At 35.7% G+C, this 12,964-nt stretch overlaps 1 protein-coding gene across 2 annotated transcripts in view; it reads left to right on the plus strand.

The window, feature by feature from the left end:
* Positions 1-12,964, plus strand: part of LOC131061246 (peptidyl-prolyl cis-trans isomerase FKBP16-3, chloroplastic) — a 283,352-nt gene that overhangs the window by 201,977 nt on the left and 68,411 nt on the right. For both annotated transcript variants that reach the window (XM_057995165.2, XM_057995808.2), the window contains exon 5: positions 2,887-2,935. In XM_057995165.2, the coding sequence (XP_057851148.1) occupies positions 2,887-2,935 (49 nt within the window). The remainder of the gene's footprint in view (positions 1-2,886; positions 2,936-12,964) is intronic.

The following is a 12,964-nucleotide window of genomic DNA, read 5'->3' on the forward strand; positions in this document are numbered from 1 at the left end:
AAATCTGACATGACATTGGCAAATAATGTGATTGCTTGTTCATTACCTTTATTATTTTTTCCTTTTTAGTGCTCTTGGTTTTGCACCTGAATTTTGGTGTTGCTACTCTGTAGCATGTTTGGTGTCTTTTCCAGCTTCAGTTAACGCTGTCTTTTGTTGTTTTTCTACTTGAGTTTGTGTGACCTTGGAATGGCCTGCCTTGTGATTCTTTTTGTATGTGCCTATATTTATAACTTCCCTCATACCTGAATGAGATATTTTCATAGTCTACTGATGGTTTCCATCATAGTTGAAAATCTCGGACTCGCCTCGGACTCGGCAAACCCAAAATTTGGACTCGGACTCGGACTCGTGAAAGACTCGTGAAAGACTCGGCAAAAAGAAAAACCGTAGTTTTACAAAAAAACATAAAGAAATTAATGCATTTAGAGAGCATAAGAGCCATAATTGAAACATTACACATGTCACATACTCATAGTTTCAAACTTTCAACTCTAAAATGTATAATACCAAGATTTCTTCAATGCTAATTATACTGTTATATGGAGCCTAATCAGATTCGGAGGTTAAATTTTCCCTACTTCCATTGGCGCAGTTTCCCCCTATATTTTTCGATGGGGGTTTGGGGGCAGCGCCCCCAAGTTGGGGTCAAGGGGCAGTGCCCCTTGTGTGCTCCCTGTACTGATCTATTATGTGTCCATAAAAGTTTACTAAAAGTCTTGTGCTATTAATGGTGCCTTATTGACTAAGTTGGGGTCAAGGGGCAGCGCCCCTTGCGCGCTCCCTGTACTGATCTATTATTGTGTAGATAAAAGTTCCCTGTACTGATCTATTATTGTGTAGATAAAAGTTTCCATACATGCTCAATCTTTCTTAGTTTGAGTTTTTTTTCAGAAGCTGTTTTTATAGATCAAAATTGACACATATTATTGCACAGTTAACAGTTGTTCTGTCTATGGTGAGATTTGAGACACAAGTTATTCTCATAGGCTGTTTCCTGTGGCTTTCAGAGCCTTCTGATCATAAATTTCTTCAGGTACTGCAACCCTTCTGATCCATAGCAAGACAATGATAGGAAGTTCTGCAGGATTGAAGCCTATTGTCCAAACTTCCGGGATTGACCTCTATGATCCATGAAAATTTTTATGGCAAAGGGAACTATGAAGTAGTCTCTCAGGCCTAGTATAGCTTCCATTTAGTTGTTTATGCCAGTTCAATATTCTTTTATCTACCTTTGAGATGTTTGGGAGGGGTGCAGATCCAATATTCTTTTATCTACCTTTGAGATATTTTTTGGATTCTTCCATCATTGAAATATGTATGATAGGATTCATGATTTTTTTGTTTTTGACAACCACTATCAGTGATGCTTTTGCCTTTGATGACAATAGATAGATCCATATTTTGCTTCAAGTATTCTTCCAGTTATTCTATGGTTCTGATTTCTACAACAAGAATTTTATTCCATGAGAGGGAAGAAGGCATTATTGAATTTTCCCCTCTTTAGCAATTATTGTATTTCTTTTCAGCATCAAATCAGATCAGTTCACTGCAATACAAATACTTGATCTCAATCAGACAACCATGTCAATTAACTTAAAATACATGATGTCTTTGATAAATTATTTTCACAAATCCTGCCTTAACAAACAATCTAAACAACCCTGCATTATGTGGCCTTAGTGTATAATATAATATTATTAACACTTTTAAAGTTTACTTGATCCCATGGATTTCCCTTGTCCCATAAAGAGCTTGGTGAGGTCATCTTTTCCTTTAAAAGGCTTGTAATATAATATTAATAATACTTTTAAAGTTTAGTCAATCAACCATGAATTCCCTTGTCCCATAAAGAGCTTGGTGAAGTCATCTTTTCCTTTAAAAGGCTTCCCGAAATCATCTGAGATTCTTAATTGGTGTTTCCCTGCAAGATAATTTCCTACTTAGTCTGTTTCTATTTCCTAATGATACATTTCTTTCCTGAAGTGGGATTTCTAGACACCAAAAGATTCATTTTGGTAGTTTGTGAGCCTATTTTAAATACTTGTATAGTTGTGCATATTGCTTAAATGACTATTTTGAGTGGCTGCTATTTATGTCTTCTTTTCCTAGTAATATTTGCATGAATAAATTTCACAAGACCAGATATTCTGCAATGAATTTCAATGCCATGACAAACATTGGTCTTAAGTAACCACATAAATGCACAATCCAATGGAATAAACAATGTCTGAAAGAAATTTCCAGATTTAGGTAAATTATCCTGTATGAGGAACATTTGAACATCCTAATCACTGTCAAGAATCTTATGGTACGAGATGATTTTGCCATTTCACTATATTGCCAATGCCCTTGATACGACTGCTAGTTGGTTCACCTTCAGACTTCAGTGTCTTCACAGTACACCAATTTTAGGATTTGAATATTTGGAACCTTGTCATTTGTCACCAAAGCAAACATGTTTCAATGATTTGATAGATACATGTACTACATGTAATTTAGATGACACCTCACTGGAAAGCTTCAATTTATAGATACATGTACTACATGCAAATATAGTTTTACTATTATTTTGAAGTTCAAGCAGTGATTTAAAAATGGAAATAGCTAGCAGCTCTTGATGCTTCAATGTTTATTTTGGCTAGATAAAAGTATTTCAGTCAAATTGAATTGAAAAAGAATATTTTTTAAAAAGACTACCCATGCCACCTACATTCCGCTATGAACCTTTTAATCGTCTAGACAGTAACTATGTACTCTTTAGAAGTGGTCATAGAATTTTAGAGGAACCTCTTTGCTAATATAGAAAAGCTCAATGTTACTTACATCATGGTAAGTATTTATATTGTACCATTTGTTTTAACCTTTCTTTCTGTTGATCTTCAGTTCTTTGGAAAAGGGTCAACCCTACATCTTTCGAGTAGGTTCTGGGCAGGTGAGGACATTTATATTTATTTTATTGCTATAAGATATCTTTTATGTTTACTAAAAGTCTTGTGCTATTAATGGTGCCTTATTGACTAAATTGATGCCATAAAATCATAATGTACTTTTTGACCTCAAAATTTTCAATGTACTGCCATCAAGGAAAATCTTTTCAATGAACGAACAAGAATTCAGTTGTTATATACTTTGATAACTCCACATTGATTAAAATGAGGGCATTGGATCATGTGTTTAGTGCTTTACAAGCTATTCTAAAGAATCTTTGTTATTGTTTTCTGTTGATTGTGTGGATCTTCCTTGAGTCACTCCTTTACAATTCTAAGCTTGTTCGATCACCTTCTGGATTTTCAAGAGTGATGGATTTTCATTATTGTCTCACATTTGATAGTCATATGCACATATATGCCTTCAATGTGCATTGGCCACATATGAAATTTTCTTCCTAAGATTAACTTATCTCTCAAGTTTTGTTTCTTTATATTTTTTGTCAGGGAAATAGGCATACGTTGGATTGTGTGTGCAATATTATTCATTAATGAGGGAGGAAGTTATAAGATACAAGTAATATATAAGCCATTGCAATATCATAAACAATAATAATTTATGTCTAATACAACATTATTGCAACTTATTTTGATTCTAGACTTTTGCATTGATGAATTTTGATATAATAAGCTTGTGGAACCAATTTAAGTTCATACAGGGATTTGACTAGGCTGCACATTAAATGTTGTGATGTCCCTGGCAGGAGAGTTAGCACAAATTTCTCAATTGTTTTTTTGAAATCAATTAACACAAATCTAGGCACCTTTTGATCACCATCCAGGCACCTTTTGATCACCAAAATCTTGATGTGGGCAAGATGAGAGCATATGGAAACTAGATTGCAGACAAGCAAGTAATCACAAACTGTCCAGCAGCAAGCTTTCCAAATTACAAATAGTATCGAAACTAGTAGAGCATATCACATAATTGATCAATGCCAAAATGGTAAATAATGATATATAAATTTGGCTCAATGTCAAAAGGGAAATTTCAAATATTCATATGATAATATTGATAAGACATTCATCATATACATTTTAGATTTTAAATACATAGTTTAATTGAGAGTTCACATGAGAGTTGAACAGATTAACAAAATTTATTTGCTTTCATAATTAATTGTTGATGTACATATGATATGTATTATATATAATTAAAAAAATACAACAAAATGATTAAATGTTGCAAGTTCCAACTACAAAATGACAAAAACATAGAAATTATGCTGCTGCCCCTGAGCTTGCAAAGAACTTGTGCATTCAATGAGCCTATCTCCCTTCTCTTAGAACTGTAGCGGTTGACACAAGTGATAACAAGTTTGTGACTTTGTATTGAGATTGAAAGAAGGCTGCCCGAATAAGATCACTGTCCCAAAGTCTTTTCACTAGCTTGTTCTCTTTCTGAATATGTTCTTCCAACTCATTTTCCCGGACATTGACACATCCCAAATGGTATCCTTGATCTAAGTATATTTGGAAATAGTTTGGAAGGAGATTCCACCATTTGGAAATGGTGCTACATTTTGATGAGAAAACCAACTCTCTTCACTGGTTTTACACTTTGAAAAATTGCTGTCTCTAAATTTTGATAGAAAACTTGTTCATATAGGAGCAAACCAGCACCTGCTAATTACTGAAAATGGATGTTTTTCCACTGAAATACTAACTATTCTGTCACTGAAAATTGCTGCCTTATTCTAACAAAAATCAGTTGATTGTCATGTGTTGAGAACATTAAAAGGGAGCTCAAAATGGGCATATAGGAATTTGGATATCCATTGTCCTATGACTATAATGTCTATTGTTATATGTTGCAAATCTGCAATATTGTGGATGCAAAAACAACTAAAAACTATTTTCCAGTGATGGAAAACCACCACCTTGTAACTGAAATACCGCCTTGAGAGGTACAAATGGAGCTTGAAATCCTAGGTATTGTTTTGCCTGATTTTATCTCAAACATCTGTCTACTTTGCCAACTGAAATGTGTAATGTATGCCTCTGATTTGGTTTTGGGGAAATGATTGCAGGTTTTGGATTTCAGTGTAAATAGTTTTGCTTATTGTTTGTTTCAGAATTCATTCACCTTTTTAAAGCATTCATTGGAAACATTGCATAGGAAAATGGTATAATCCAAATTTGCATTAAATAACCAGTTCACCATAATATAATGAGAAAGCACAAAGCATACAGATCAATCAGAATGCATTTTAAATTGCAGGCCTGGAAAACAATGCCAATGAAAGAGGATTTCAGACCCACATGAACAGCAATAACACCTTTAGACGTTCCCCAAGTTTCAGGACTGCTGGTCTGAAACTACTTTCTATTTTCAACCTGTTGATGCGTTTTTTATGCACATGCAAACATAGAATAAAATACCAAGGTATCTTATCCTCTCTTGAACAAAGTTTCCTCGAATGCTGAAGATTTCGCCTAAGGATCATTCGAGAAGACTCCAAGGTTCTTATATGTAGGATCTCTACGTGTGGATAAGCTCAATTTGGTGTGATGTGATTATGCTGGATTAACAAGGGGACTTACATTCGATTGCCTGAGCATTTAATCTGCTGGAACTTGAATCCTATCTATTGGCTGGAAGATAAAGAAATATCAAAAGATACAGGGCTCAAAAAGTCTACTCTAAGACCTAGAATGTGAGAAGATGGATGAACGACTAGGTGGAGTCCTACTGGGGTAGGTCTCACCATCAAATTGAACAATTCAACACTAGCTCAGTGCGATCTTCTAGGGTAGTTCTGAAGATGTTCAAATCATTACTGTCAAACACTGATCATCATTCAAGTTAATGCATGAACAATAGACGCGTAACGACTTGAGATTAAGCTCATTCAATGCCAGTTGACCATGTAGGGTGCACATACAATCAACAAGAGCTAGTGGTTTGGACTAGGCGGATTCCACACGAGTGCATTCAGTAACTTCTTTCATTCAATCTAATTATTTGCCATCTAAGAATGAAGATTCAAAAAGAGACCATGCATATTGCAAAGAAACAACACACTTCACCATAACTTCAATGAAAAATGGAGTTCATTTACAATCAAGGCAACAATTCCTTGCCTTCTCTTCCTAATCTACTCTAATTGCTATTCTATTCACTATTCTAGCTACTAACTCTTAGCTATTCAACCACCATTACAAATGAAGAGCCAGAGCTTTATATAAAGAGCTCTTTACATTTCAATGGCTCTGATTGATTTACAATCAATGGCTAGGATTACAAGATAAAAACCCTAATTAGGGTTTGTTACAACAAACTCTCTTAGCCAATGAGAAAATCACATTCAAAATTTAAGAACCAATAGGAAACAGGGGTAGGTGCCTCAAAGTTTGTGTCATCACTGGTGAGTTGGGTACATTGAATCTGGACATGCTGAGGTGGAGCTATTTGACTGGAGGAATAGTGACTGGGATGCCACCTTGTCTAGTACTTGCTCGTATCTCTTTTGATACTCAATTTGGTGATGCTGAGAAGCTAACTTTGATTAACTCTTCTGAAACTATCTTCTTCTTCAATGTACCTTTGCATTGACCTCAGTTGATCCTCCTTTGTCCTTGATGTACTTGATGAATGATGTACCTCTCCTTGACTCTCACGTGTTTGCTGAATCCTCCTTCTTGATTTTGCATTATGGTGATAGGAAGTCATGGTCAAGTCACCTTCTTTAATAGCTCACTTTATCTTGAAGTGTTTGTAAGATCCTTCTTTTGACATCATGTGGATTCTCCATGTGGTAGAATGAGGTCCTTGAGGATATCTTGGTCTATTATGTGCAACTCTTTGAACACTTGAAGTCCTCCAACTTGGAAGCACCTTAAGTCTTCCCTCACACGTTTAAAGTGTCCTTGATGATGATGGAACTTGAATAGGTCCTCCTTGTCCTGGCCTGATCTTCCTCTATCTTGATTTTGTTGATCTGCAAAACAAACAAAAGATGATTAAGTACACCTGATATATTGATTCTAACATGACATTTTTTACCTTAAATCATCAAAAAGAAGACATTAGGATTAATTTCGCTCTGGATCCTCTCCAAGGACAGGACCTATGATGAAATTCGCTCTGGACCCTCTAGAAGGATTAGGAGCGAAATTTGGCATTTTGCTCAATTTTCCTTCATAAAACTTCATTTCTCACTCTTATCTTATCAAAACAAGTCTTTTGCCCTCAAAAAATGCTTAGGAAAAGGTTAGCCCCAAGATTTGAGCAAGGTACAACACTTTTAAGAAAATTTCGCTCTGGAACCTTTGGAAGGGTTAGGAGCGAAATTTGCATTTTAGCTCAAATTTCATCATCTCTTTGCCTCAAATCACTTCCTAAGGGAAGAATATATCAATCCTCCTTCAACTACGCGATAGGAACAAAGATCTTGGTCTCAAACATGAAGCAAAATAGAGGTTTAAGGAATTTCGCTCTGGACCCTTTGGAAGGGTCAGGTGCGAAATTTGCATTCTTGGCTTAAATTCATCACTTCCTTCACCTCAATTCACTTCCTAAGGCAAGTATGTCTCAATCTTTCTTCAATTACACCATAGGGACTAAGATCTTGGATTTGAACAAGGAGGAAATATATGTTTTGAGCAGAATTCGCTCTGGACCCTTTGGAACAGTTAGGAGTGAAATTCTTCCTAGGCTCAATCCATCATTCATTCATCCTTTCTTTGCCTTGAATTTTGACTTGTCAAACCTTCTTTCATCATGATTATGCAACTAGCCTCCATCCTAGCTCGAAACAAGGTGAAAATAGGGAGTCCTAAGGATTTCGCTCTGGACCCTTTGGAAGGGTCAGGAGCGAAATTCTTCCTTAGGCTCATTTTACACTTCTTTTTCTCTTAAATCACCTTAAACTTATCTTATCAAACCTCCTCTTACTATGATCAAGTCAATTTGCCATCAAAACAAGGTTGTCTTAGTGCACTAGGTGAAATTGAGAGCCCATCTAAGGATTTCGCTCTGGACCACTTGAGAGGGTCAGGAGCTTGGATGAATTTCGCTCTGGACCCTTTGGAAGGGTCAAGAGCGAAATTCTCCTTTCTTGACTCAATTTACACTCAACTTGCCTTGGATTTGTCCCTTTGGCCTTTACCTCATCATACTCAAGACAACTTGCTCTAAGGTGATGTTCATTTCAACATTTTTGGTGAGGAAATAAGCTATCCTAAGGATTTCACTTTGGACCCTTTGGAAGGGTCAGGAGTGAAATTCATGTTTCAGGATCAATCCACATCCAATTTGCCTTAGCTTTTCTTTAAACTTGATCTTTGACCCTTTTCTCTCCATGATCTTGCAAATTTGCCCTCACTTTTGCTCAAAATGACAACCATTCAATGAATTTGGTGAAGAATTAGGTCTTTTAGGGAATTTCGCTCTGGACCCTTTGGAAGGGTTAGGAGTGATTTTTGCAATCATGCCCAAATTATTGACCTTCTTATCACTTGACTTTATTGCACATATCAATACTCTCTCAATAACGCCCTAGGGACAAGGTTTATAATGCAAATTACGACCAAGAAGAGAGATCCAAGGAAATTTGCTCTGGACCCTTTGGAAGGGTCCAGAGCGAAATTGAGGTTTTAGGCTCAATTTTCTCATTTTCCCCTCAACTTTTCTCTTAGACTTGGTTTTTGGGTCCTTCATCTTAATCAAGTCCATTTGCCTTCAAGGTGATGTCAATTTAATGCTTTTGATGACAAATTAGGTCTTTTCTAAGGATTTTGCTCTGGACCCTTTGGAAGGGTCAGGAGCGAAATTTGTCTTTTAGGCTCAAATCTTGACCTTTTCATCAAATTTCCATGTCTAAGCTTATCCAAAGCGTCTCCAAAGGTGAACTCAAGCTTATTCCCCCCCAATCCATTCCTTAAAGTGAAAGTTTTGTCTAGAATAGGAGTCAAAAGGGAGCTAAGGAAGATTTCACTCTGGACCCTCTGGAAGGGTCAGGAGCGAAATTTGCAAAAATGCTCAAATTCTTGACCTTTCTCCAAATTTCCAAGTCTAGACTTGATCATTAGGCGTTTTCCAAGGATAAATAGGCCAGTTTCACATCAATCAATGCCTAGAACTCCATCATTCATCAACTGGACCAATACCAAACCCTCAAAGGGAAAATCTGTGATGATACTCACTCACAAACCTTCATTCACTTCCTTAACTCAAAGACATAGGTCTCAAAAGACAAGACTCCTATCAGGATATAAGGACTTCCTCAAACTCAATCAAGACATAACCCCCAGACTAGAAACAAGAGCAAGGCCTAACCTAGAGAAGGCTTTCAAAGAGACCCTAACCTGGACCACCTACTGACCTACCTCTGTAATGTCCCTACTAGTTAGAGATCATTGTCCTGCAAAACAGATTGTTAGAATACAACAAATATATATATATATATATATATATATATAACTAATCTAACTTGCAATTTAACTTTAAAATATTTAATTAACACAATCACAATTCTTATCAAATAAAAAGGATACGAATGCCATGCGGAGATATGTCCTTAGGTGGCCGTGAAGCTCGCCTTCTTGGAACCCATCTTGGTTCCAAGCCATCTAGGAAATCGAAGGTGAATTCGATTCCTGTCTTGGATGTAACTTCTTACACCCAAGCCATCTAGGAGATCGAAGGTTAATTCGATTCTTGTCTTGGATGTAACTTCTTACACCCAAGCCATCCAGGAAATCAAAGGTTAATTCGATTCCTGTTTTGGATATAACTTCTTACACCCAAGCCGTCCAGGAAATCGAAGATTAATTCGATTCCTGTCTTGGGTGTAATTTCTTACACCCAAGGCATCCAAGGAAGACCATATGTCAATTCCTTGCCTTCGATGATGCATCCCATCATCCAAGTCCTCAGAGGGGACCGGCTAGATCCGTCTCTTCTTGGATGAACTTAGTCAACCAAGCCATATATATGCATATAGATATTCATTATATATACTGCCCTAGGGATTATTATAATCCCTCCCTTAGACTAAGGGAGTTTCCTCCCTATAGCCTCCAACATGTGTTTACATTTATAATACATTTTTGCATTTTATTACTATTTTCCTATTCCATAATCCTACATGTACATATTCCTGATTTAACATGTATTCACTACATATATTCATAAAAATGTTCATTAACCAATATTCACATTTATTTCTTAACATATATGCCTACTATTCCTGATATGTATTTACTACTTATGTTTATACACATTCCTTAACATCTAAGAACCTTTCATTAACATATGTATTAAAATGTTCATTATTTCTCTTAGTTTATATATATATTAAACTATTCATTATTTATATTCATTAATATATATATTAAACTATTCATTATGTATATTCATTAATACATATATTAAACTATTCATTATTTATATTCATTGATACATATATTAAACTATTCATTATTCATATTCATTAATATATATTAAAATATTCATTATTTTTATTTATTACTACATATATTAAAGTATTCATTATTCATATTCATTAGTACATGTATTAAGGTATTCTTTATTTATATTCCTCAACATATGTAACATCATGTTTATTAAATGTTTATCGCCTGGAATATTAAATGATTCATTCTTCTTCAGATCTGGGAATAAAGGATAAAAACTCATTCTCTCCTCCCCCATTTGTGAAGATATGATATCCTTTTAATACGTGATGAAAGGTTGTGACGGTGAGGAGATAAAACCTTTCCTCAGTCGTGACCCTTCATAATGTCTAATTGAACTCTTAGTTATAGGTTGTTAGCTTATCCATCTTGAATCAGATTTCTCTATAATTCGTATGATAAGGCGTTAGTCTCCAGTTCGATGATAAGTGGCTATCATCGTGTTTCTTCATAATTAATTACTGATCATTATCATAGCAGTATTCTTTGTAATTACTGACAAATAGAAGATTACTGTTTGTCTACCATATATCGAGGTGCTGGAGTTGAATTGATAAATCAAAGGAATAGTCCTCTATGAATTGGTTTATAGATTTCCTTCCTCGATCATGACTATACGGCAATGGTGTGCTGTTGTATTTCAAATCTGATTATTATCTTAAGATCATGGATGACATGCTGATATGATATCCTTAATATGCTGAACATTATATTGATGGTCTTGAATTCTTGCTTACCCAGATCGGGTGTAGATGTATTATGTAATTATTGGACTCATCTTCGATGCAATTCTGTTAACATTTAATTATCAGCCCGACTTATGGATCCTCCGGGGTACTTCACGAACATATACATGTTTACCATTTTACTATTTATACTTGTTGCTTTCTAACTTCTAAATATTGAGGCGGTCATCCTTGATCGTGCAAATGTTCTGCTCTTTACTTGCTATGCCAAAGATGGGGACATGACAACCTCAACTCAAGCAGACCCTGCTATCCTAATGACCTCTCTGACAACTCTCCAATGCAAAGGCTAATGGCCAAGACCAGACAACCAAGCAAAGAAAACTAACCCTAGAAAGCAAAAAGTAGGGGTCCCCATTTACAATGGGGCGATGTGTGAATATGTCACAACACAACCTTCACTAGAAATGAATCAAAACTGAAGATAAGTCTGCAGTAAATCCTTCAATACTCCTTTGGTCTGAAAATAACACTCAGAAAATCTTTCAAAACTGAAGATAAGTATGCAGTAAATCCTTCAATACTCCTTTGGCTGGAAAATGACAGGCAATTTGCATAATAAACTCTTTTAATAATTTCTGCTCTTTCAAACTGCCCTTTACTCCCTTATACATAATATATGCCGAGACGCCACCAATTAGCAGATTTTGCAGTCACTTATGAGTGTTTGGAACTTCCTCAAACCCACATGCCACAATGAGGAGCTGCACTGCCCTTCCAAATGGGTGATTAGAATAGAAGATTCAACAATGAACAGAACCCCATGTATTTTATCTCAAATCTCATCGCCCCGCAGTAGAAAATGATTTGCAATGATACCCAAAACAATATACAATTGACTCCAAGAGATTAAAAAAAAAATGGTTCCCTTTGTCTTTGAAAATTGTACGGCCATCACCGAGGAAAAGCCCAAATCACACCAAACTTGAACAGCACTCCAAAAAGGAATCAAACACACTGAAAACTGTATACCCAAATCAAAATACGTCATAAATCTTTATTTTACAACAAACTCATGTCACCAAACAGCAAAACTCTGAAAATCCAATCTAAAAATCAACCACCAGCTAGGGTGGGTCTTGCACCACCAAAATCAGACTAATTGAAGAGGGTTTTCATCCTCAACAATCAATAGAAGAACACTCCAAGTTCATTCCAACAGCATCTCCTTATGTGTGCGAAAACAAAATGGAAAGAATGAGAGACAAAATCCCATTATATAGACTTGGAGGGAGAAATTAGGGCAAATTTAAATACTCAAATATGATATTGCCTTGACAAAGGCCCCGACTTTTAAAACACAACTTATGTTTCCCAATTAGGCATCCCCTTTTTGACACATACTTTATAAAATATTTATCAATTAAGCTAAATATTAAAAAAGTCATTTTTTAAACACTGAAGTGAAAATATTAAAATAATTTCCATCACCTTACGAAAAATCACCAAGACACCGAAAGCAAAGAATTGAACATGCTGACCAATTGAAGCTGAAAGATGATAATTGATGCCAACATGAGCACATACTATAAGTATAAATAACAGTGTTCTTTGAGAACCAAAGATAACAAACCCAAAAAACCCCAAAAAGATCGATGTCATGCAAACACTTACTATAAATAGTAGTGTTCTCCATAGACCAAAGAGAACAGACCTAGAAAAACCCAAAAAGATTAATGCCATGCAACCACTTACTATAAATAGCAATTTTCTCCGAGGACCAAAGAGAACAAACCTAGAAAGATCAGTGCCATGCAACCACAAAGAGAACAAACCCAGAAAGATTGGTGCCATGCAACCACTTACTAT

The sequence above is a fragment of the Cryptomeria japonica genome, chromosome 3, assembly GCF_030272615.1.
Source record: "Cryptomeria japonica chromosome 3, Sugi_1.0, whole genome shotgun sequence".
Lineage (NCBI taxonomy): Eukaryota > Viridiplantae > Streptophyta > Pinopsida > Cupressales > Cupressaceae > Cryptomeria > Cryptomeria japonica.